The sequence below is a fragment of the Myotis myotis genome, unplaced genomic scaffold (assembly GCF_014108235.1).
Source record: "Myotis myotis isolate mMyoMyo1 unplaced genomic scaffold, mMyoMyo1.p scaffold_m19_p_3, whole genome shotgun sequence".
NCBI lineage: Eukaryota > Metazoa > Chordata > Mammalia > Chiroptera > Vespertilionidae > Myotis > Myotis myotis.
Genome location: NW_023416335.1, coordinates 79,715,342 through 79,742,884, shown reverse-complemented (window position 1 = coordinate 79,742,884; position 27,543 = coordinate 79,715,342). Strand labels below are relative to the sequence as shown.

The 27,543-nt window shown below is 37.7% G+C and overlaps 1 protein-coding gene across 1 annotated transcript in view; it reads left to right on the top strand.

Moving 5' to 3' along the window:
• The window catches only part of SUGT1 (SGT1 homolog, MIS12 kinetochore complex assembly cochaperone), a 61,862-nt gene that overhangs the window by 13,718 nt on the left and 20,601 nt on the right, over positions 1 to 27,543 (top strand). The window contains exons 6-10 of the mRNA XM_036299191.1: positions 2,365 to 2,418; positions 6,920 to 6,936; positions 9,277 to 9,311; positions 13,269 to 13,365; positions 14,115 to 14,222. Coding sequence (XP_036155084.1) covers positions 2,365 to 2,418; positions 6,920 to 6,936; positions 9,277 to 9,311; positions 13,269 to 13,365; positions 14,115 to 14,222 — 311 coding nt within the window. The remainder of the gene's footprint in view (positions 1 to 2,364; positions 2,419 to 6,919; positions 6,937 to 9,276; positions 9,312 to 13,268; positions 13,366 to 14,114; positions 14,223 to 27,543) is intronic.

Here is a 27,543-nt window from a genome sequence, read left to right as displayed (position 1 = left end):
CTGCTAAATACTAAAAGACTGATTGTAAATAATCTCATAGATAATTGTAGACTCATGACCTTAATTGTGTACTGTCATTTTATCTTCATCTTACGATAGAGTGTTATCACAGTTCTCTAAAGCAATGGCTCCTAACTTCCTGGTTTTGATTTTGCTCCCTGGGGAACATTTGGCAATGTCTGGAGAGATTTTTGTTTATCATGACAAGTGGATGGGGAATGTGCTACTCACATCTGGTGAGTAGGGACCAGGGATGCTGCTAAATATCCTGCAATGCACAGGACAGTCCCCCACAACAAAGAAATATCTTGTCCAAAATATTAGTAGTGCTGAGCTTGAGAAACCCTGCTCTAAAGTATTGTATGATTATATTTTTAAAAATTTATTCTGTACTGCTTTGAATATTTGTTTTTCTGTTGTGTACCTACTTGAGAAACGGCATTAGGCCAGACTTTGCAAATGGAACCTACAAATTAGGAAGGAAGAGATCTAGGCAATAGGAGTTATTCTCAAATTTGGTTATCCCAAGTGTGATGCTTGAATAATAAGGCTGGCTATTCAATTAGCAAATCACTCAGCAAATTCTAGAGTCTAGTGCTTTGATGTGTGTTTGAAAACCCTAAAGAGACATGAGTCATTTCATCTTCTAGATTTCTAAGCCCTGTTTCTTATCTTTAGCAACTGAAAGTTCTCTGCCTAAATTCCTTCTTTGAATAAATTATGCTTTGATTATATTAGAATTATTTCAGAGGTGGCCTCAGAAGAAGTTGTCTTCTCTTTGGTAAAATTGCTGTTGAGGATATTTAATTTAAAAACAAATTAGTCTTTTAATTAAATTCTAGGAAAAATTAAAGTATTAGGCTTCTGTTATTATCAGAGAGGATAAACATTTATGACTCATAATATTAACCCCCCTTCCCTTTATATGGTAGGAAGTTTGGCTTATTTATTGATTACTTTGAATAAAAGGTTATTTAAATCTAGGATTTTGATGTAATTATTCCCCACTAGAATGAATGTGTGGGTGTGTATTAAGACCTATATAGTTGCATTCCACTTAGAAATTAAATTATAGAAATTAGAAATTATTAGAAAACTTTATTGTAAGAAATTTTTCATCCTTATTTTTCAGAATTATCTTGCCTGCAATTAGTTTGAATTAGTAAATGTTTATTTAAGAGTACTTTTTTTTTTAAAATATATTTTATTGAACTTTTACAGAGAGGAAGGGAGAGAGATAGTTAGAAACATCAATGAGAGAGAAACATCAATCAGCTGCCTCCTGCACATCCCTTACTGGGGATGTGCCCTCAACCCAGGTACATGCCCTTGACCGGAATCGAACCTGGGGCCCCTCAGTCCACAGGCCGATGCTCTATCCACTGAGCCAAACCGGTTTCGGCTATTTAAGAGTACTTTTAATAATTTTTCCTAACATTATATTTTATTAGATTCTGTGATTTCAGCGATTGTCATTGTTCTGAACCTTCAGAAGTGAATAATTTATATACATGATCACATTGCTGTCTGTAAATACACAATTCACTAACTATAGATAGTTCTTGGCTGCCTTGGAACTTGGAATGAAAAAACTTCACAAAGTATAAAGATGCTTCTTGGTATTGGTAGGATAGGCATGGTAAGGAGTAGAGCCACCGAAAAAATAGACTAGGTAGGTAGTTTCATTGGAGAGCAAACGGGTTGAGAGAGGCTTCTAGACCACATTCCAGCTGCTGGTTATTAAGCCTCCACCCCTTTCTAACATGTTGGGAATCTGATTTTGCTTTGTGAGAGAGGAAGATGCTCCTTTAAGAGGAGAGGAGTGAGGGAAAATGTACGTTATATCTGGGAACTGCTAAGGTTGACTGGTTAAAATGAAATTTAAAATAATTAGAATTCTTCAGGATGAACAGCTAAATATTAAGCCTGTTGGTATATTTATAGCTGTAACATTAGGATTGCTGCAGGCTCTGCTAGGATAGGTATTTTTGTCTCTTTAATTCACTGCTGAATCCTCAGGGCCTAGAGCACTGTTTGGAACATAGTAGGTAGTCAATAAGTATTTCTTTTTCTTTTTTTTTATAATATATTTTATTGATTTTTTACAAAGAGGAAGGGAGAGCGATAGAGAGTTAGAAACATCGATGAGTGAGCAACATCGACCAGCCGCCTCCTGCACACACCCCAATGGGGATGTGCCCGCACCCAAGGTACATGCTCTTGACCGGAATCGAATCTGGGACTCTTTAGTCTGCAGGCCGATGCTCTATCCACTGAGCCAAACCGGTTTGGGCAATAAGTATTTCTTGAATAATATGTTAGATTTGCAGATGAGTGATTTTACAGTCAGTTTGCTCTTTCTAGGTGCAGATACTGATTTTATTGTCTGGATTAAAAGGTGTCAAGAAGCTCAGAATGGTAAGTATGTAGTTTTCTCATGGTCTTTCAGTTTGAAAAGAAGTAAATGGTCAACATTTTTTACTTAATCAAATTTGTTTTTTACTTTATAACTTGTAAATAATGCATGTTCCCTTAGATAGGAACTTCTAAAGGTATTCTTTAAAAAAAATTTATAACAGCTTTATTGAAATAGAATTCATATTCTATAAAACTTACCCATTTAAAGTGTAAAATTAAATTATTTGTAGTATATTCACGGAATTGTTCAACCATCAAAAAAAAATTGTGCAACCATCACCAGAATCAATTTTAGAACTTTCATCACCCTCTAAAGCAGCGGTTCTCAACCTGTGGGCCGCGACCCCTTTGGGGGTCGAACGACCCTTTCACAGAGGTTGCCTAAGACCATCGGAAAACACATATATAATTACATATTGTTTTTGTGATTAATCACTATGCTTTAATTATGTTCAATTTGTAACAATGAAAATACATCCTGCATATCAGATATTTACAGTATGATTCATAACAGTAGCAAAATTACAGTTATGAAGTAGCAACGAAAATAATTTTATGGTTGGGGATCACCACAACATGAGGAACTGTATTAAAGGGTTGCAGCATTAGGAAGGTTGAGAACCACTGCTCTAAAGAAACCCCTAACCTTTAGCACTCTTCTCCATTGTCTCCTAACCCTATTGCTCCCCAGCCTTAAGAAAGCACTAATTTACTTTCTGTCTTAGGATTTGCCAATTCTGGACATATACATTATATATATATTATGGCTAATATACCAAGTGTCCCCTTGGGAGTTCGACTGGGAGTTTGACTGCTCTTTATGACGTGCACTGACCACCAGGGGATGGCACAGAATGAAGGAAGACCCTGGCCAGCAGCTGGCAGCTAGAGAAGGGAGGCCCTGGCCAGCAGCCAGAAGGCCCCGATTGGCACTGACCACCGGCCAGGCTTAGGGACCCCGAATTTCGTGCACCGGGCCTCTAGTTTCATATAAATGGAATCATACAGTATATGTTTTTTTGTGACTGGCTCCTTACACTTAGCATAATGTTTTCAAGGTTCAGGTTCCAGTGACTGCCTGACCTACCCCAGTATTCAACTTAAAAAATAGGCATAACCTGTAAAGTGCTAGACCCTTCTCTCTTTGGTGATGGGTTGCATCCTCCGGGGGCTGTCATGCACCCACACAACTTGGGCCCTGTTTTTGTGAGCAGGTTCTCTTCTCATTCCCTTCAGTATGTCCCTGACAGTGCCCAGGTCATTTGACTCCTACTCTCCCAAGGAGCATCTGAGAAGCTGGTTTTTGCTAAAGTTTTTTTTTAATCGTTAAAAAAATTTTCAATTATAGTAGACATACATTGTTATATTAGTTTTAGTTGTACACCTCGGTATATAACTTACTAGATGATTATCCCAATAAATCTTGCATCCATCTGACACTGTGCATAGTTATTAGAGTATTATTGATTACATTCTCTAGTCTATACTTTATATCCCTATGACTATTCTGTAACAGCTAATTTGTACTTCTTAATCTATTCACCTTTTTCACCCATCTCCCCAGTGCCTCCTAACCCTCTAATCTGGCAACCATCAAAATGTTCTCTATATTTATGAATCTGTTTCTGTTCTGCTTGTTTATTTTGTTTTTTAAATTGTTGATAGATGATTGTTGATTAATTGCCATCTTATTGTACATATTTTTATCCTTTTTTCTTCTTCTTCTTAAAGAAGACCCTTTAACATTTCGTGTAATACTGGTTTAGCTTTTTCTTGTCTGGGAATCTCTTTATCTGCCCATAGATTCTAATGATAGGTTTGCTGGGTAGAGTAATCTTGGTTGTAGGTCCCTGCTTTTCATCACTTTGAATGTTTCTTTCCAGTCCCTCCTGGCCTGCAATGTTTCTGTTGAGAAATTAGCTAACAGTCTTATGGGAGCTCCCTTGTAGTTAACTAACTGCTTTTCTCTTGCTGCTTTTAAGATTTTCTGTTTGTCTTTAACATTTTGCATTTTAATTTTGTGTCTTTGGGTTCATCTTGTTTGGGACTCTCTGTCCTTCCTGGACTTGTATGTCTATTTCCTTCACCAAGTTAGCAGCGTTTTCTGTCATTATTTTTTCAAATAGGTTTTCATTTTCTTGGTGTCTTTTCTCCATTTGGCGCCTCTATGATGTGAGCATTGTTATGCTTGAAGCCGTCCCAGAGACTCCTTACAGTATCTTCATTTTTTAAAATACTTTTTTCCTTTTGCTGTTCTGATTATTTTTTGCTTTCTTATCTTCCAAATCTGATATGGTCCTCAGCTTGATCTACTCCACTGTTGATTTTCTGTAATATATTTTTCATTTCATTTAATGTATTTTTTATTTCTTACAGTTGTTGTTTTTTTATATTTTCTATCTCCATTTTTATGTTTCCTATCTGTTTGTTGAAGCTCTCACTAAATTCATCTCCTCTTCCCCTAAGTTCATTGAGCATCCTTATAAAGAATGTTTGGATTCTGCATTTATTTTTATTTTTTTTTAAATATATTTTATTGATTTTTTACAGAGAGGGAGAGAGATAGAGAGCTAGAAACATCGATGAGAGAGAAACATTGATCAGCTGCCTCCTGCACATCTCCTACTGGGGATGTGCCTGCAACCCAGATACATGCCCTTGACCGGAATCGAACCCGGGACCTTTCAGTCCTCAGGCTGACGCTCTATCCACTGAGCCAAACCGGTTTTGGCTGGATTCTGCATTTAGTAGATTGCTTGTCTCCATTTTGTTTAGTTCTTTTTCTGGCATTCTGATCTTTTTTTTCATTTAGGATACGTTTCTTTGTCTCATTTTGGCAGCCTCCCTGTGTTTGTTTCTATGTATTAGATAGAGCTGCTGCATCTCCAGCTTGGTAGAGTGGGCTAACATAGTAGGTTTTCTGTAGAGTCCAGTGGCATAGCCTCCCTGATCACCCAAGTTGGGCACTCAGGTGCACCCACCATGTGGGCACAGTACACCTTCCTCTTGCAGTTGAGTCTAATTGCTGTTGACACATCAATGGGAGGGATTTACCCCCAGGCCAATCAGCTGCTAGGGCTGACAGCGACCTCGATCACGGTGGCGGATCAGTTGTGCAGGTGCTCACCCCACAGGACTTAATTCAGTGGGTCTCTGGTGCCTGCACAAACCCTCCCTTGGGTGTTTTGCTTCTGGAGGTGGTTGGGTGATTGTGCTGCAATGTGGTCTGAAGCTATTCAGTGGGTGTACTGGCTCTGGGGCCTCTAGGAGGTGCAGGCTAAGGTTAACTACCACCTGTGTTCTGCCTGGGGTCACCTGGTGTGAGATACAAAGTGATACCCAGATATTGCTACTTGTGCTGGGTTTGAAGGTACCCAGGTGAGGTTAAGCTGGCTACTGCTAGTTCTGAGCCTGGCATCACTTAGCGAGAGGTATGGGGCTCACTGAGGTAAGATACTGCTTGTTTGAGAGATTTTAGAATCTGAAACATGAGCCAAGACAGGTCATTCATATGGAAAAGTCAATGGAAACAGCTTGGGTGGGCCAGAAAGTTGAGTGGGCAGGGCCTCAGAGAATTATCAGTGGGGGACAAACAGTGAGAACCAGGCTGATAGAGTCTGAGATGTGGTCCCTGCTTGCCAGATCTGTGAGGGAAGGGCTCATCAAAGGAATAATGGCTTCTGCCAACAGTTCAGTCTGGGAAAAAGACACCCCCCTCCCACCATCTTGCCAGGCAATTCAGTTCCTTCCCGAAGTCTCTGGTGCTGTGAGGCCTTTCAAGCTGCTGCCCTGGAACTTAGAGGGAGTGAATTCCAGTAATTGTGCACAGGCCCTTTAAGAGGAACTGCCTGGTGCTCCAGCAGCCCTCATCTCCCTCAAGTATCAATTCCTGCCAGTTTTTTTCAGCCAGAACTTATGAGAACTTCTCTTCCTAGCACTGGAACTCTGGGCTGGGTGTCCTGGTGTGGGGCTGGGACCCTTTGCTCCTCAGAGGGGACCTCTGCAACTGAGATATCCCTCCTAATTTTTATCTGCTACCTGTAGTTGTGGGACCAACCCATTTGCCATGTCCACTCCTCCTGCCAGTTTTGATGTAGCTGCTTCTTTAATTCCCCAGGTGTAGGATTTCCATTCAGCCAAATTTCAGGCGGTTCTGAATGATGGTTGTTCTGTAGTTGTAATTTTGATGTGGTTGTGGGAGTAGGTGAGTACTGCCTTTACCTACACTGCCATCTTGACTGGAATTCTTCCAAAGGTATTCTGAGTTTGCTATGTTGAAAAGAGGTGTGGATGAATTTGTGTTGCAATGGTATCACTGGTACGCAATTACTAAGGAGTTAAAATTAAACCAGGATGCAAAATTAAACCACTTTTTAAAATTTAGAATATATGGAGAATTGGTTTGCTTAATCAGTATGTGTGTGCCATAGAAATCATGTACATAACTTTACCTATAAATGCAGTTATCTGAAAATGTTTCTTTTTTTATGTTTTTTAATAGAGTCACAATCAATGGCGGTAAGTCCAAAGTTTTTATCTTTCATGTTTTTACTTAATTACATTATGGCCTTGCATATTTGAGACAGGATAAAGATCAGAATGATCTTTCTCTTAGTTAAATATTAAGCAATACAATTTAAATACTTGTTCATTTTGTAACTGAAATAACATTGGTGAAAAAAGTATAGAAGTTGTGTTTTTCTTAAAATTGTTTTTATTGATTTATAGAGATTTGAGAGAGGGAGGGAGGGGGTAAGGTGGGATGGAGGGGAAGAGAGAGAGAAACATTGATCAGCTGCTTTCTGCATGCCCCCTACCAGGGATTGAGCCTGCAACCCCGAACATTGCCCTGAATGGGAATTAAACCCATGGCGTACATGGGATGACACTCAACCAACTGAGCCACACCAGCCAGGGCAGTATAGGAGTTTATAGTCATGAAAATTATTGGGCTCTTTTAAGGCATTTAGTGTGGTTCTAGTTGATTTGGTATATTTTAGTATGGTCAGGATGATTAGTTATTTTCTCTGCTGAAAAGCAACAATTTAGGTTAGTTAATTTCTGCCTTGGAAGTACTTGCAGGGCTTGTTATGGTATGCTAAAACACAAAGATTAAAATTTGGGAATGTTAGAAGATATGTGTGTAATCCTAACTCTTCATAGACAATCACTTAACCTTTTTCAGTATTTCTTTTTCATCCATAAAGGAAGATTTACATTTCTGTCTTCTAGAATTACACTGTGACATTGAGAAAATCACTTGTCCTCTGAGCTTTCTTCATGTGTATACTGGGCCTCATAGAGCAAGTCTACTCAGGCAGGCTATTGTGGGCATCAGGCCAGTTACGCAAATATGTAGTGACTAGATTTTTGCACATCACCAAAAGTGAGTGATATCTGGCTATTCTTATGTCTCTAGGCTTGTTCATATTCCTAGGGGTGATGAGTAGGTAGGGAATGGATTGAAGGAACTGTTTAAAAGTTGGCTTTCTTCACCTATTAGTATTTTTGTCCAGGTCTTATAATGTTTGGAATTGGGATTATGTCTGAAAACTACACTGTGGAATTTGAATAACAAAGACTGTCTAGTAACACAAACAGCTTAGTCACAGTGCTTGTTATCACTGCTATAGTTCAATCTAGTTTTATTTTTATTTTTTTTAAATATATTTTATTGATTTTTTACAGAGAGGGAGGGAGAGGGATAGAGAGAAACATCGATGAGAGAGAAACATCGATTCAGCTGCCTCCTGCACACTCCCTCAACCAAGGTACATGCCCTTGACCGGAATCGAACCCGGGACCCTTGAGTTCGCAGGCTGACGCTCTGTCCACTGAGCCAAACCGGTTAGGGCAATCTAGTTTTATTTTGGTACTAAGATGAATCAGTTTTAGTCAGTATCTCCACTTGATATCTAAATTCAGGTGTTTCTCAATAGTTAACACTGGAGAGTAAATCTGAGTTAGATTCAGCTCTCTCAAGTGGTTTTACTTTCTTCCTCCAAACCCCAACTCCTCCCTTTTTATTTAGGGGCAACTTAGAGGCCACCTATAACACAGGGCAGGTTCTTTAGATTTTACATAGTCTTAGCTGGCACATAATGTAGTTTAGGGAAGTATGGTTTGGTCAAGATTCACTTTGTTTCTTGATGGGCAAGGTAGGATGTTTGTTGTAGAGAAGCCATAAATGGAGTAAGATGTTATCAGGAGGCCACCATGTAAGTGTTGCTTCATATGTTCCAGAGCAGTGTTAATTGCCATTGTTATGCCTAAAATAAATTTTTTAAAATATATTTTTATTGAATTCAGAGAGGAAGGGAGAAGGAGGGATGAAACATCAATGATGATAAATCATTTATTGGCTGCCTCTTGTACGCCCCCTTCTGGGGATCAAGCCTGCAACCTGGCATGTGCCCCTGACTGAAATTGAACCTGGGACCCTTCAGTCTGAAAGCCAGCACTCTATCCACTGAGCCAAACCAGCTAGAGCTAAAAACATTTTTTTTTAACGTTACTATTTTCAGTTTAGAGAGTTACTCAGTCTTGGAACTTGACATTTTATATGTAACCTTTTTCAATCATACCTTTAGAAAGTTGTTTATATGCTTTTTAAAAGAAAAATATTTTCTTAAAATTGAAACTAATAAAAATAAAAAATGCTGAATTACTCTAATTTTTGTGTGAAGCCTAGTGTTATTTAATAATTATGGTCCCAGGCTTTGTCTTTGAAGGAACTACATGTTCTCATGTAGTTTATTCCATATCAAACTATAGCACTAGGTAATTAATAATATGTACATTTGATACACGGTTGCTAAGCTAACTTGGAAAAATCTTTTCTCTTTCAACTTGCCTCAGTCTGTATCCCAGAGGACTCCTCAGTCAAAAATCAAGTAAGTGTTTCTTTTTCATAAAACAATGCATGATAAATATGCCTAAGGGGAAAAATACCCCTCTTGTTTAATAATAAGCAAGTCCTTACCTTGTGATTTTAAGTGCTTCTTAAAATCATATTATAAAAATCATATTATAGCCTGGAAAAACTAATTCTAAGGCTGTTTACTGATTAGTATTATACTTAAATTAAGGTTAAATTCAGATCATTTGTCTGCTTTAAATTTGTTTTGTGTTATGTCACCTTTCCATATATGAAGAAGAGCCTCTTCCAATTAAGTTATTAATACATAGGTAAGTAAGTTGGTAGTAGGCTTGATAGAATTGTAATTTGACCTGCCTTTTATATTTGGAGTAAATTTATTTATTTTATTTTTTTTTATTTTATTGCTTAAAGTATTACAAAGGGTATTACATATGTGTCCATTTTTCCCCCCCGCCCTAGACAGTCCCCTAGCCTCCCCTATCCCCCAATGTCTTATGTCCATTGGTTATGCTTATATGCATGCATACAAGTCCTTTGATTGATCTCTTACCCCCCTACCTCCTGCCCCCCAACCCTCCCCGGCCTTCCTGCTGCAGTTTGACAATCTGTTTGAGGCAGCTCTGCCTCTGTATCTATTATTGTTCAAAAGTTTATAATGGTTTCTATTATCCATGAATGAGTGAGATCATGTGGTATTTTTCCTTTATTGACTGGCTTATTTCACTTAGCATAATGCTCTCCAGTTCCATCCATGCTGTTGCAAATGGTAAGAGTTCCTTCCTTTTTAGAGCAGCATAGTATTCCATCGTGTAGATGTACCACAGTTTTCTAATCCATTCATCTACTGATGGGCACTTAGGCTGTTTCCAGATCTTAGCTATGGTGAATTGTGCTGCTATGTGCATATATCCTTTCTGATTGGTGTTTCTGGTTTCTTGGGATATATTCCTAGAAGTGGGATCACAGGGTCAAATGGGAGTTCCATTTGTAGTTTTTTGAGGAAACTCCATACTGTCTTCCATAGTGGCTGCACCAGTCTGCATTCCCACCAGCAGTGCACAAGTGTTCCTTTTTCTCCACATCCTCTCCAGCACTTGTCGTTTGTTGATTTGTTGATGATAGCCAGTCTGACAGGTGTGAGATGGTACCTCATTGTTGTTTTGATTTGCATCTCTCGGATGATTAGTGACTTTGAGCATGTTTTCATATGTCTCTTGGCTTTCTGAATGTCCTCTGTTGAAAGGTGTCTATTTAGGTCCTTTGCCCATTTTTTGATTGGATTGTTTATCTTCCTTTTGTTAAGTTGTATGAGTTCCCTATAAATTTTGGAGATTAGGCCCTTATCAGATATGACATTGGCAAATATGTTTTCCCACACAGTGGGTTTTCTCGTTGTTTTGTTGATGGTTTCTTTTGCTGTGCAGAAGCTTTTTATTTTGATGTAGTCCCATTTGTTCATTTTCTCTTTAGTTTCAAGTGCCCTAGGAGCTGTATCAGTGAAGAAATTGCTTCGGCATATGTCTGAGATTTTGTTGCCTTTGGATTCTTCTAGAATTTTTATGGTTTCCTATTTGGAGTAAATTTTTTATGAGTTGAAAATAACTGTTGTTGAGGGCAGCAATTATAATAATGAATAAGCATCTAGCAAGTATTTGAATTTAGTTTAAATTATTTATTAGCCATGTGTACAACTTGTATTCTGAGGACTGTAACAGAAACACAAGGAATTGATTTGGAGCTTTGCATCCTCACTGAATTTCAGAGGGAAACTGAGACGCTTAAAGTTTATTTCTTTAATCAGGTGCATTTTAATTACCTGAAATGGCTTGGAAATGTTAAAATAATTTATTCATATTCTTTTTTTAAATTAAAAAATGTTTAAACCTTACGCAAGTATATGTTTATTGATTTGATAGTGAAAGAGAGAGAAACATCAGTGTAAGAGAGAAACATTGATCGGTTGCTTCCCGTACTCATCCTGACTGGGATTGAACCCACAACCTAGATATGTTCCAGGACTGCGGATCGAACCTACAACCTTTGCATGGGATGATGCTTCAACCACCTGAACCATCGGCCAGGGCTAATTCGTGTTCTTTGTGGGGAGATAGAGGGTGATTCTCCAAGTACCAAGTATACAAGGAACTTTGGTGGCAGCAGCAGGGGTAGGATACATAAACATCAAATAGTTATGATTTTTGGAGCATAAAATATTCCAACATTTATTTAATAAATACACTGTGTACCAGGCACTTTGCTTGGTCCAAGGAAAATAATAGTGGCACAATAGATAAATAGCTTTGACCTCAAGGAGTTTATAATCCTATACTAATGAAAGACAAACATGTAAATTGACCATACTTTCACTATGCTGTAAGCCACGCCCACCAGCCAATCAGAGCGACTATATGCAAATTAACCCAACCAAGATGGTGGCCGGCAGCCACGGAGCTGGAGCGAGCAGGAGGCTTGCTTGTTCCAGTGATGGAGGAAGCCAAGCTTCCCCGCCTGCCGTGGCCCGGCTCTGAGCTCCACTGAAAGCAACAAAGTTTCAATTATAGAAGGTAAATAAACCCCAGATACCTGCTTTCAGCCAGCCGTGGCCACGGAGCTGGAGCGAGCAGGAGTGGGTTGCCCCTGGTGATGGAGGAAGCCAAGCTTTCCGCAGGCCTCCGCTAAAGGCAACAAAGTTTCAATTATAGAAGGTAAATAAATCCCAGAATAAAAAGAAAAAAAGAAAAAAAAGGAGAGGCTGGGAGCTTGGCCAGCCTGAAAACGGACCTCAGCCCCTCACCCAGACTGGCCAGGCACCCCAGTGGGGACCACCCCCCCCCACCCTAAAGGAGGTGTGGCCAGCCTGAAAACAGCCATCAGCCCCTCATCCAGGTTGGCCAAACCTCCATGGGGTGAGGGTCCCCACTGGGGTGGACATCCTCCGAGTGGTCCCACACTGCAAGAGGGCATAGGCCAGGCTGAGGGACCCCCTGAGTGCACAAATTTTTGTGCACCGGGCCTCTAGTCTAGTTTAATTTGAATGTGAGGATTCTTTTATTTTTAGAGCTTTCAGTGGGAAAGATACACAGAATCTCTAGGCACACTAGTTTTCCCACATACCTTGAGATTGAAAAAGGATAATGTATTTAATGTTATGCTTGGCAGGATGAGTTAAACTTTAAATTATTTTAATTTTAGCTCATTTGCTTTTGCTTCTGTGTGCTCAGGGCTGTTAGTTCCCAGCTTCAGTTAAGACAGTGGTTCTCAACCTTCCTAATGCCGTGACCCTTTAATACAGTTCCTCATGTTGTGGTGACCCCCAATTTCATTGTTACAAATTGAACATAATTAAAGCATAGTGATTGATCACTAAAACAATATGTAATTATAAATGTGTTTTCTGATGGTCTTAGGCGACCCCTGTGAAAGGGTTGTTCAACCCCCAAAGGGGTCGTGACCCACAGGTTGAGAACCGCTGAGTTAAGAGATCATTGAAGCTGACCTGCATCCAGTGTTACAACTGCCACTGACTGATTGCTTCACCTTTCTGAGCTTGTATCTGTTCATCTGTAAAATTGGGATTAGAAGTGTTTCTTTTAGTATTAGATTGGAACGAGAGTGTGAGACTATTGATGGTGTATAATAACTGTTAGCCATTTGGAATAAATTTCTTTAACATTAGCTTAAGCACAAAACAATTAAACATATAAGTGAATACCCCGAAAATGATGTAAGTATTTAAATCCAATGGAAAGGTTTGGGGCATCCTATACATTACCATCTGTACTGTTCTATCACTACAGATTGTAGGAAATTAGTTTCGTAAAATTATTTGTGTATCATCAGTTGCTGTGCTAGTTTGTTCCTTAAGGTGGAGCTATTGTTTATCAGATTGTAGTTTTTATCTTGACAAAACATAAGCAACAATAAGAAAATTAGAATTTCTGTTTTAAGTTTCTTTTTTCTTTTTTAATAGGTATGACTGGTATCAAACAGAATCTCAAGTAATCATTACACTTATGATTAAGAATGTTCAGAAGAATGACGTAAATGTGGAATTTTCAGAAAAAAAGGTCATTAGTGTTTGAACTATTTTTTATGTTGAGAGTAAATACTTTTATTTGCAAATATAGTATGTTGCAGAGTACTCTATAGCAATTTATCAGATATGTCATTTCTTTCTGAGATTTTGTGGAAAATGCTGATGGAAATCTAAAGCATTGCTTTCAATTTGCATCATTTTAAGTTTTGAGATAAGAGTATGTATACGGTAGGTTATAGTTAGATGTACGTTCTTTAGATTTTTAATTCAAAGCAGAACTTGATTAACAAATATAAAAGATGCTAGTAAAATGTGATTTGTTTATATTTGTGTGGTATATACTTCATGAAGAAAGGTCTACTTATTGTATAATTTATACATCTTAGAATTTAGTAACTATATTAAATGAATATGACTTTTAATATCTTGGTTTCTCAGCATTTAGTAGAAAACTTTATGATAGAGTTAGTGGTAGAAGTAGATGTTTTGCATATGAATATTTTCTTTTATACTGTGTCATTATGCTCACCATCTTCTGTTTCCTTGAGATTTAAATATTAAGTATGTGTTTTGAAACATTATTTTCCACTATTTAACTTAATTGTGTATGTGAGAATCCATGTGAAGGATACCAGGTTTTAAAAATGGACTATTTTGAGGTTCATAAATCTGTGTTTAAAATATTCTGCAATGTATTGAAGTTCTGTAATTGTATTTAGTTTAAGTATTTTACCCTTCATTATATAAATTTATAAAACGTGCTAATTTTGTGTTCGTTAGTTGTCTGCTTTGGTGAAACTTCCTGCTGAAGAGGATTACAATTTGAATCTGAGACTTCTTCATTCTATAATACCAGAACAGAGTACGTTTAAAGTACTTTCAACAAAGGTAAGACAGTTGAAAAGGGTCGTCAGTAGTAATATTTTCAAAATACAGAAACGTTGGTTAACTAATTACTCATGTGATTATAAGCTTGTAAATCCTTTCAGCTACATATCTCTAAAAGGGACAGGTAAATAATGATAATTTGTGTTTGTTTATTTGTTAATCTTCAACTGAGGATGTTTTTTCCATTGATTGTTAGAGAGTGAAAGGGAAGGAGGGAGGGAAGGAGAGGGAGAGAAAGAAACATCATAGATTGGTTGCCTCTTGCATACGCCCAACTGGGGCTGGGGATCGAACCTGAAACCCAGGTATATTTGCCCTTGACTAGGAATCGAACCAGAGCCCCTTCCATGTGTGGGTCGATGCTCTATCGAATGAACAATACTGGCCAGGACAGTAACCATAATGTTTGAGTAACAATTTTCTCCTCCCTAAATTCTAGGACAATCTGTCTCTCTCTCTCTATATATATATGAAAGCCTGATATACAAAGTGTCCCCTCAGGAGTTAGACTGGGAGTTTGATTGCTTGCTATGATGTGTGCTGACTACCAGGGGGTGGTGCCGGCAGCCAGAAGGCCTCAATTGGCCCTGATTGCCAGCCAGGCGTAGGGACGCTACCCGTTCACGAATTTCGTGCACCGGGCCTCTAGTCGAGCATAAAATTCTACTTAATTTCAGTGGTATCTGTATACTTATTAAAATATGTGTAATACTTCTCAATAAAAAGGTTTTCAGGGGAGAACCAAGATGGCGGCATAAGGTATATACCTGTACGTGCCACTCCCCACAACCACATTAAAACTACAACTAAAAGACAAAACGGCTATCATCCAGAACCACGAGAAAACTGGCTGAGTGGAAGTTCTACAACTAGAAAGAAAGAAAAAAGCTCATTGAGACTGGGTAGGACGTGCGGAGGCAGCAAGAGCAGGGGTATGCAGGCGCACGAAACGACTGCAACTGGGTGCACATTTTTTTTCAATCAGAGGGGAGATACAAGCTCCCGACTGCTCTGAACTCGTTTCCAGCGAGACTCTAGGGACCCAGACTCCTCCAGGGAGAAACTGGACTGTCTGGCAGCGGGTTGGAAAGCGAGGGTGGCTTTCTTGCAGAGCTGCTTGCAGGGATCATTGTTACTGTGGGGGCGCAGGACATGGGGATGCGGAGACGCGGAGATGGCTGACGGACAGCCATCACTGTTTGCTCTGCCCTGGTGATTCTCTGAGACCCCACCCCACCCAATTTACAACCCCACCCAAGCTGTGCGCAGCGGCACAAATGAATCGCCTGTCCTTTTGCAGCCGAACCTAACAAACTGCAGCTGGGTCAGAGAGCTCAAAAACTTCCAAACCCCAAACAAAGAGGAGAAATCTGCAGATCTCGTTATAGCTCCTGCTGGGTGAACTCACGCAGCAGCTGACCTTGCACCCCCTTGGAGATCCAGGAGTCAGTGTACCCAGTGGTCAGACACCAGATTTCAACTCCTCACATCCATAAGTGACACACTCAAGAGGCAGACTCGCCCTAACCGGTTTGGCTCAGTGGATAGAGTGTTGGCCTGCGGACTGAAGGGTCTCAGGTTCGATTCCGGTCAAGGGCATGTACCTTGGTTGCAGGCATATCCCCAGTAGGGGGTGTGCAGGAGGCAGCTGATCGAGGTTTCTAACTCTATTCCTCTTCCTTCCTCTCTGTAAAAAATCAATAAAAATATATTAAAAAAAAAAAAAAGAGGCAGACTCATTGAGCACCAAAGCCCCACTGAAACAAGTCCTGCCCCATAAGGGTATCTCCAGCACAGCAGTTCTTCCACTATAGACACAGCGGGTCCTCACAGTGAATTGGCCTGGGGGTCATTTCCTCCCAGGGATACCAGCAGCAGTCAAGGCTTAACTACAACAAGACTGTGCACCCAGCCCACAAAGGGGTGCACCAAGAGTGTCCAATCCAGGTGATTGGGGAGGCTGAGCCACTGGGCTCAATAGGACACCTAGCACACATAGCCACTCTATCAACACAGGGAAGCAGCCAAAATGTGGAGATAAAGAAACATGTCACAAATGAAAGAAAAAGAGGAAAGCAAACTACTGGATGTAGAGTTCAAAACCACAGTTATAAGGTTACTCAAGAATCTTCTACAAACCTCCAAGGAACTTAGTGAGACCTTCAAGGATCTTAATGAGAATGCCAAAAAAATGGAAAAGGACCAGTCAGAAATTAAGCATACACTGACTGAAATAAAGAATAATATACAGAGATCCAACAGCAGACTAGAGGATCCCAAGAATCAAGTCAAAGATTTGAAATATGAGGAAGCAAAAAACACCCATCCTGAAAAGCAAAAAGAAAAAAGAATCCAAAAATATGAAAATAGTGTAAGGAGCCTCTGGGACATTCAAACGTACCAACATCCGAATTATGGGGGTGCCAGAAGAAGAGAGAGAGCAAGATATTGAAAGCCTATTTGAAGAAATAATGACAGAAAACTTCCCCTTCCTGGTGAAAGAAATAGACTTACAAGTCCAGGAAGCAAAGAGAACCCCATATAAGAGGAATCCAAAGAGGACCACACCAAGACACATCATAATTAAAATGCCAAGAGCAAAGGACAAAGAGAGAATCTTAAAAGCAGCAAGAGAAAAAAAGTCAGTTACCTACAAGGGAGTACCCATACAACTGTCAGCTGATTTCTCAACAGAAACCATGCAGGCCAGAAGGGAGTGGCAAGAAATATTCAAAGTGATGAATAGCAAGAACGTACAACTAAGATTACTCTACCCAGCAAAGCTATCATGTAGAATTGAAGGTCAGATAAAGAGCTTCACAGACAAGAAAAAGCTAAAGGAGTTCATCACCACCAAACCAGTATTATATGAAATGCTGAAAGGTATCCTTTAAGAAGAGGAAGAAGAAGAAAAAGGTAAAGATAAAAATTATGAACAACAAAGTGACAACAAATACATATCTATCAAGTGAACCTAAAAATTAAGTCAATTAAAAAATATGAACAGAATAAACTGGTGAATATAATAGAAGCAGGGGCATAGAAAGGAACTGGACTGACAATTCTCGGGGGGAAAGGGGTATGAGGGGTGCGGGAAGAGATTGGACAAAAATCTTAAACCTATGGATGAGAACAGTGGCTGGGGGTAAGGACATGGGGTGGGGTGGGAAACAGGTGGAGGGAAGCTATGGGGGGAAAAAAGAGGAACATCTGTAATAATTTGTACAATAAAGATTTATTTTTTTAAAAAGGTTTTCAAAAAAGATACAATAATCAGCCTCTGTTTCAATTTGATACTGACAGTGACTCTTCTCTTGAACTTGTTTTGACATACAAATACTTTTCTCACTCTACCTTATACAGTTAAAAATATAAACTACTATAAAGATGAATCTGTGCTTTGTTTTTTAGTTCAACTAAATTTTATATTACTTCGATATGAGGGATTAATGAACAGTTTAAATTGCAGTTTGTGTGTATAACTCAGATATTTTTATATTTTTAAAAATAAGTAACATATGTAATGGAATTAAAATTCAGCAGATACTTTAAATATCAATCAAAAGATGTCGGTGTAGTATAATTTAGTCAGAAAAATAATGAACTGAAAATAAAAAAACATCTGACTGGTTCTTTGCTTGTCCTGTAATTTAACCTAGTCACAGAATGACTAGAGGACTAAATTTTCATCTATAAAAATGAGGGATGTGGACTAAATGAGCTCTATATTTCTTTTATCTGTAAAATTGTATGAAGGTATATAAATTAATGAGAATAAATGAAATAATAGAGTTTTTTCATTACTACATCTTCTTTATACACATCCTACAATATATTGTGTTGTTAATTATTGAGTATTAAGTTCTAACAACATGTGACTTTTCTATCATAGAATAGAATTAGGGTCAGCCTATGACATGAAGAGTGGTAACTGGGCCTGAAAAAAGAATAGGACACCTGCAGAGGGTTGGAACAGGAAGTACAAAGTAAAGTATTTTTTTTTTGCATGTAGTTAAAAATGATTTGCCTATTTGTTTATTTGAAGATTACAAAGTACAAAGCAGTATGATTATTGGGGAGAGAGGGAACAGAGTTGCTTGGAATGTAGAAAGTCAGAAAAGGGATGAAATCTTATTCTTACTGGCCCCATCCATCTACATAATGTAGAACAAACTTGTCAAAATCAAAGGCTAACACGGACCAAATAAGCAAGGTTTAAGTTTATGTGGGCTGCAAAAAAACAAAAACTTCAATTTTTATAGAAACGTAGGTTTATTTCTATAGAGACATGCTTAATACAAAGGCTGAAATCAAAGAATAATCATTAACATAAAATGATAGAATATTTTAATAAAAATTAATATTTTTTCTTGAACATTAACTTACCAGACACTGAATAACTGCACAAATTAATAAACGTAACGCAAATAAACGTATTTTCCTTGTTCTCCGAAAGTGAAATATTTCCTGTTGCTCACACCAAACAAGTCAGTCCGAGACTAATGGCGTGGCAATTGACTGCTAAAATTTTTGCTGCTAGTATTAGTGGAGAAACGGTGCACCTGAACCTAAGGCGTGTAAGGGAAATGAATGCAACACGATTATAGTAATCAGTCATTAGTGAACGTTTTAGTTCGTTATTAATAATTATATATAACAGGATATTGTAAAAAGTTATGCAATTTTTAAAACATTACTTGCATACTGTTATATGGCTGGGCCGCAAATATTCGATGTGGGTTGCATGTGGCCCGCAGGCCGAGAGTTTGACATGCTTGGTGTAGAATTGGTTTAATAAAAGAATATAGGGTGAAGTAATTAAGCACAAAACTAGCTAGATTTGGGAGGGATAGTGGTCAGATAATTAGGAGTTTGGCGTTTTTGTACATATTTTTATCAAGAGATTGTCAATGCATGTTCTTTTGAAGTTATTTAATTGTAAATAGATTTGTATGAGTAGATGTTAATTAAATGACTTAAAATTTTGTATTGCCGAGCTACTTCATATACTGCATATATTCTGTAGGTAGATACAAAGAACAGATTGGTTGAAAGTCGCTAGATGGGAGAGGACTTGAGGGGATGAATGGAAATGGTGAAAGGGATTAAATACAAACTGCCAGTTATAAAAATAGTTACTGGGGTGTAAAGCACAGCATAGGGAATATAATCAGTAGCATTGTAATAACTATGTATGGTGTCAGATGGGTACTAGACTTATCAGGGTAATCGCTTTGTAAGTTATAGAAATTTCTGGTCACAATGTTGTACTAATACAATATTTATGTCAACTATAATTGAAAATAAATTAAAAAGACAAGAATAGTGTGTTTGGCAAGTCTGTGTGCCTGGAGTTGAGGATGTAATTAAGCACTGTCATCTCTCAATTTTTTCTGTTTTGAACCTTGTCAGTGCTTGTTGATTTCTAACCTTTCCCCAACCCCCCTTACTCTGTTACTAGTTTGCCTTTTTTTGCTCCTTTCCCGTTTTAAAAAATGCTATATAACTGCTTTTCTTTCTTGCATGCTAATTTATGTGTACATTTTATTTCCTTTGCACTTTAAGTCTTTTTAGGATAAGTAGCATGCCATATTAGTGTCTTTGCATATGCTCCAGGTGGGGTTGCCAGATAAAGTACAGGATGCCCAGTTAACTTTTATAAACACTGAATAAATTTTTTTTAGTACAAGTATGTTCCATTTGCTAAATTTGGCAACCCAAGCCCTGTGCATTGTACAGAGTGGGTGCTTAATAATTGTTCAGTGAATGAATTTAAATTGGATTCTGATGTTACCCTATGAAGTTGGCAGAGTATTTTCATTCTTAGTTTTACAGATGAAAAAAACCCTGAAGTTCATGGGCTTTAAATGCTTTTCCCAAGTTCACATAGTTACTAAATTCTTCAATCTTGGCCAGGAGGAATGTTTTTACTTCTATAAAGCTCGTGCTTCTTTGCTTAGGTTGGATGTATTCTGAAGGATAACATATATTACTCTGTTAGACTACCAAGTTTTTAAATTGTGTTTTATGGGAACCAGATTGAAAGAATTGAACAGTAAGTATTCAGTTAAGGTCATTAAAAGGTTCTGTGACTTTAAGGAAAACAACACCTAATGAAGCTGTTTTAGTGATTGATATACTGTTATAAACAAATTAAGTTCCTATGGTATCTTAACTTTATAAGAAAATTATGTTGACCCTGGCCAGTTTGGCTCAGGGGATAGAGCATCGGCCTGTGGACTGAAGGGTCCCCGTTTCAGTTCCGGTCAAGGGCTCGTATCTTGGTTGCAGGCTCCATCCCTGGCCATGGTCAGGAGTGTGAGGGAGGCAACCAATCAATGTGTCTCTCTCATATCAGTATTTCTCTCTGTGTGTCTCACCGCCTCCCTTCCACTCTCTCTAAAAATCAATGAAAAAATATTCTCGGATGAGGATTAATAAAAATAAATAAATAAAAAGATTTCAATATGTATTAACAAATTGCCTTTAAAAAAAAAAAAAAGAAAATGATGTCAAAGGAGATGACATTATTCAAGGGCCTGTCATACTTAATTATATCTTAAGGGAAATGAAAGTTTGAATCCTTTTTCATACAGCAGAGGGAGACAGTGTTAAAATATTGAAAATAAAATCTTTCTCTGGGTTACTGGGAATTACTTAATGACACTAAGAGGGAAAAGTAGTGAGCTAATTGCTTCTCATATGTGTTCAAATGTCTTGAATCTTTTATGTGAATTGTGAAAAGGATGCATTTACTCAGAAGAATTTGCTTAAAAATAGAGATTCTTTAAACTCTGGGTTTAAAAGCGTTATTTTTTTTGCTTTTGAAGATTTTGTCTTTTCTTTTCCACCTTCCAGATTGAATGAATGTTGCATATTCATGTACAACCATTGGTTAAGTGTTATTAATTCAAGTGAAAAATTAATATAATTTGCAATAAAAATAAGAACTACAACACTTTATTTTAAAAATATTTTTATTGATTTCAGAGAGGAAGGGAAAGGGAGAGAGAGAGAGAAACATCAATGATGAGAGAGAATCATTGATCGGCTGCCTCCTTCATGCCCCCTGCTGGGGATGGAGCCCGCAACCTGGGCATGGGCCCTTGACTGGAATCTAACACAGGACACTTCCGTCTACAGGCCGACAATCTAGCCACTGAGCCAAACCGGCTAGGTCAAGAGCTAGAACTCTTAAATTAATGAAATAGCTTATTAATTAAATATTTTACAGTGTAATATTTAATGTTTTTCCAAGTCAGAATTCAATTTTTTCCAGTATCTCTGATAATTATTTCTACCTTTTACTGAATACCAGCTTTCATGTATCTGTCTATTAATTGAATTTTCTTTATTAAGAAATTGCAATGTTCTTTTGTTCCGTCTTGTTATTTTCATGACAATATTCTCTGGTCACAATCACAGGATTATAACTTCAATGACAGCTATGCTGTGAAATAATTTTAAAGTTTAATACTCATTCCCTATAAGTAAAAAATTAAAATTCTCAGTATCTTTTGGAATGAATTTTCCCTTGTGGAAATGTTCCTGTATTCCTATTTTAGTCAAAGTAATTTCTCTGTATTATGCCACATAAAATATAATGGCTTTTAACTGGAATCGTGGGAAATGAAAATGTGTGTCTTTAATTAGAGACAAATAGCTCCCTTCTCCCTTCTTAACCCACTAAAATTTGAGAAGTTTCAGAGTGAATTTCTTAATATTCATAGAGTCCTAATTATGATGGAATGGAGTGGCAGTGTCTAGGGCTGCTACTGCTTTTTGTTGTTGTTTTTTGTTAATCCTCACCCAAGATATTTTTCCATTGATTTTTAGGGAAAGTGGGGAAAGGAAAGACCGAGAGAAACATCAGTGTGAAACACATTGGTTGGTTGCCTCCTGCAAGAGCCCCAGGGCCTGGGCTAGGGAGGAACCTGCAACCGAGGTACATGCCCTTGACCGGACTCCAACCCTGGAGCCTTTGGTCAGCAGGCCTACTATGCTCTATCTACTGAGCCAAACCGGCTAGGGCAGCTACTGCTTTTTTAAATACACAGAGGTGGGGGTTTGGGAATTGTTTTGTCTTTTTGATACAGTGGTGGTGATAAGAGTGAGGGTGTTCTTTTTTTTTTTTTTTTTTTTTTAATAACATTAGTTGCTGGTGTTAACAAACTAAAGATCTTGGAGTGTATTCTTGCCACTTTTTCTATTAATGTACATATATTTTTAATGTAAAGGATTTTACTATGCATACTATCTGTAGCTGTCTTTTTAAATTTAGCCATGCATTAATATTTTTACTAAAATAGAAATACAGGTACAGTGGAACCTCGGTTCTCAGACCTAATTCCTTCCAGAAGACTGAGAAGCGATTTGTTTGAAAGCCAAATCATTTTTTCCCATTAGAAAGAATGTAAAATGAATTAATCCCTTCCAGACCACCAAATGATTCCGTTTTAACCTTTCTTCTATACATACAGTACATGTGTAATGTACTGTTTAATCTAAATAAACACTTCTTTTCTTAAATTTATTGAACCACCCCCTACTAGCCTTAAGCACATTTTTCATTTCTATCACTGCCTCTGAAGTGCTATCACTGGCTAACTGCTTTTCGTTTATCCAACCAACAGCAGTTTTTCTGCTTATTCAATTGCCTGTGACTGTTGTTTTGTGAGCACTTTTACACCATTAGCAACATTAGCACTCTTGATGGCCTCTCTGTGTTTATAAAATTGTGCTAATCCTCGATTTTCCCAGCAACAGAAGCATTCTCTCCTTTGTTTGATGCCCGAGAGACACTTTTTGTCTTGCTTAGGTATCCGCACGGAAGGGTTGTCAGGTCCAAAACGAAAGTTTGGTCAACAACCGAGACATTTTCTCTGTGAACAACTTGGTGGAGAACTGAATTGTTCGAGATGGAGGACATTCAAGAAATGAGTTTTTACTGTATTTTTTCATGCCCTTAAATATTCTGTAGCAAAGTATTCATTGTATACATTTACTGTAGCTTATTTAGCCAGTCTCCTATTGTGTGACCTGTGGAGAATTATAGTAGATAACTGTTTTGACAGCTGTGTATTAACCAATGGAGTCCTCACAATTTATTGCATAGTGTAGTTATATTTATCACCAATTTACAGGTATGGAAACTAAACCCAGAGATAGTAAATATTCCCAGATGTTTCAGTAATGATGATAAAGAGATTGATAGAGCATTCAAGTTATTTGCCAGACACAGTGCTGTCTTCTTTTCATTTGTGGTCTCATTTAATCCTAGTAAGAATCCTAAATGAAGTAGGACCTATTAATCCTGATGTACTGGAGGAAGTGAGGCTCAGTGAAATTAGTTACTTGCTCAGGGTCATATATCTAACAAGTTGCACTATTGGTGACTTTTTTATAAATATGTAGTGGCCCAGTGCACGAAATTCATGCACAGGTAGGGCCCTTCCTTCCATGCTGCCCCCTAGTGGTCAGCGCACGTCATAGCAAGTGATCGAACATAATGATTATTGTCTTGTTTTCAACCTCTGCTTATTTCTGAGGAAATAGTAGTTATATCTTTTGGCTCCCTCATCTCTAAAATTTGGATGGTAATCTTTTATAGGATTGTTCCATTGAGTGAGATGATATATGTGAAGCATTTTGTACACAGGGTATAAAATAAGTGCTCAATAAATATTACTACTATTATTATCCTAATTAGATTTTTATTCAGGTTATGGAAGCAGTAGATGTATATCACAGAAAATTCAGAAAAATACAAAGGAGATGAGAAAGTAATCACTTGGTCTTACTACTGATGAAATTTTGACATACTCCCTTCCAGACAATTAGATATTTTTCAATACTTAGGTCTGTTACTCCAGATGATAACTGCAGTACTGGATTTTTTTGTTTATGGGAAATGTCTCTTCTGATTTATTTTTTTTTAGAGAAGAACAGAGGCTGTGACCTTTTGTACTAGCATAGTGCCTAGCTTAGAGTAGGCACTCAGTATTTGAATTGAGCTATTAGAACTTTGGAGATTTTCACTTCCTCTTTACTCATTACCATCTGTTGCATTTCAAAAAATGATTATAAAATTATTTGAGTGTGTAAGTAAAGAAGCCAGATGTGCACACTGTCTCAGGGAGGCTGAGCTACTCTGTTATCGGTCAAAGGAGTTTGATACAGCAATTCAGTGTGCAAAGAGCTGAGTAAGAAAATATTGGGAAAATTGCATTCTGAATATTAGGGGAACAATTACTTAATGACTACTATTAGAAACAGGTGGTTCTCAAAAGTTTGTCAGAAAAAAGTAATGTATTAGTAAACTGCACAGCTCTCTATGTCTTGGGAAGATCCTTTAATTGCCAATCTGTAGCATTAAGTGGAACCTTACTTAGCACTTCTTAAGAAGGTGGTGTCTGGTTACCCCAATGGCTTCTCTTTAAATCTTAAGCTCCTTTCATTGGAAAAAATTAAACTCTCTGCTGTGCAAAGAAGACCTTAGAGATGGGTGATAGTTCATATAGAAAACTGAAAATCCATAACAGCAGGAATTCTTATTAGTAACCTGTGAATATTGCTTTGGGATATTATGCATTGAAAGCCTTCCCTGTGCAGATGAGAGCAACATTCAAGCACAATACCAAAGTTTTAAGTTAACTTTGAAATTATTTTTTTCAAATTTTATTTATATATTTAAAAAGGAAGGAATACACTTTGTGAATATTTTGGTAAAATATTAAAAATGTAAGCGCTGGACATTGAGAAGATCTAGATGTAAAGAATGTCACATTTTCAGGTGATTGGAATAAAATGTTAATTATTATTTAACAAAGTTTAAGAGTTTTTCTCCATTGTTGTAGAAGAGAAAAATAATCATATATTTAACTTTTGGTGCAGTAGAGTCCAACAGATCCTAAGACACTGATGCCTATAAAATTAGAAATTTAAATGATAAAAAAGTATTGGAGATCTGCATCAACTTCATCTTGTGCACAAACATGAAACTGGTTCAACAAGTAGCTATAACTTCCTTTTGGCCCATGAACATAAGTTAGCAAGTTTTACATTCCTTACTAGTTTGTAGTAAAAATTGGTTATGTTTTCATTCTTCACTTGGTTATAAGGTCCTTTAAGGGATACTCAATTTCTTCTATTCTATAATGTGCAATATTATGTTTCCCATGTTGTACAATTTTGACAAATGCTTATAACTGATTAATTGACATCATGTAGTTTGCAAGTGGGGCTGTGTCAAACATAATAGATTCTTTTCAAATGTGCTACATACATGGACATTGCTATTATTTCTCAGGGACCATAGAATAATCTCCCCCAAAATGCCCATCAAAGTTATTTTTTAATAGTTTTTTTTTCTGATTATAGAGCTGATTTATTCTCATTGAAAAATTATCAGGAAATATTTTAAAAATAATGTCACTTGTAATTCCATTACTCAGAGTTTTGCTAACATTTTTTACTAATATTTTGTATTTTCCAGATTTTTTTCTTTGAATACATTCATGAATGTATGCATACTTACTTATTTATGGAGGTATAATTGACATATATTAGTTTCAGGTGTATAATGTTTTGATATTTGTTTATATTACAAAATGATCACCACAGTAAGTCTAGTTAACATACATTACCTCATATTGTTACAAACGTTTTTCCTTTTTGAAAAATTGTTTTTTGATTTTTTTTTTCTTTAATTCTTTATTGTTTAAAGCAGCTGTCACCAACCAGTGGTCGGAGAGGTCCAAAAGGTTGGCAACCGCTGGTTTAAAGTATTACATATGTCTCCTTTTTCCCCCATTGATCTCTCCCTGGCACTCCCACCCCCCCCTAGCACATGCCCTCACCCTCCTAGTGTCTGTGTCCACTGATTGTGCTTATATGCATGCATACAAGTCCTTTGGTTGATCTCTTACCCCCTCCCACACATACCCCTCCTCTCCTCTCCCACTCCCCTCACCCTCTGAGGTTTGATGGTTTCTTCAATGCTTCTCTGTCTCTGTATCTATTTTTGTTAATCAGTTTATGTTTTTCATTATATTCTACAAATGAGTGAGATCATGTGATATTTACCTTTCTCTGACTGGCTTATTTTGCTTAGCATAATGCTCTCCAGTTCCATCCATGCTGTTGCAAATGGTAAAAGTTCTTTCTTTTTTAAAGCAGCATAGTATGCCATTGTGTAGATGTACCATAGTCTTTTAATCCACTCATCTGCTGATGGGCACTTAGGCTGTTTCCAAATCTTAGCTATTGTAAATTGTGCTGCTATGAACATAGGGGTGCATATATCCTTTGTGATTGGTGTTTTTGATTTCTTGGGATATATTCCTAGAAGTGGGATTACTGGGTTAAATGGGAATTTCATTTTTAGTTTTTTGAGGAAACTCCATACTGTTTTCCACAGTGGCTGTACCAGTCTGCATTCCCACCAGTAGTGTACAAGGGTTCCTTTTTCTCTATATCCTTGCCAGCACTTGCTGTTTTTTTATTTGTTGATGATAACCATTCTGACAGGTATGAGGTGGTACTTATTATTGTTTTTTGGTTTTTTAAAAAATATATTTTACTGATTTTTTACAGAGAGGAAGGGAGAAGGATAGAGAGTCAGAAACATCGATGAGAGAGAAACATCGATCAGCTGCCTCCTGCACACCTCCCACGGGGATATGCCCTCAACCAAGGTACATGCCCTTGACCAGAATCGAACCCGGGACCCTTCAGTCTGCAGGCCAACACTCTACCCACTGAGCCAAACTGGTCAGGGCTGTTGTTTTGATTTGTATCTCTCGGATGATTAGTGACTTTGGGCATTTTTTCATATGTCTCTTGGCCTTCTGTAAGTCCACTTTCGAAAAGTGTCTATTTAGGTCCTTTGCCCATTTTGTGATTGGATTGTTTATCTTCCTTTTGTTAAGATGTATGAGTTCCCTATAAATTTTGGAGATTAGACCCTTACTGGATATTGTACCATCCTTGCATCCCTGGAATAAATCCCACTTGATCATGGTGTATGATCTTTCTAATGTAATGCTGGATCAATTTGCTAGAATTTTGTTGAGGATTTTAGCATCTATGTTTATGAGGGATATTGGCCTGTAATTCTCTTTCTTTGTAGTGTCTTTATCTGGTTTAGGGATTAGGGTAATGTTGGCTTCATAGAAAGAGCTTGGAAGTGTTCCTTTTGAATTTTTTGGAATAGTCTGAGGATGATAAGTTTTAGTTCTTCTTTGTGTGGTAAAACTGTGGGTGTCTGTGGGTCTGTAGCTGCAGTAGCATGTCTTTGGCCAGAGTGGCTACAGGGTCTGGG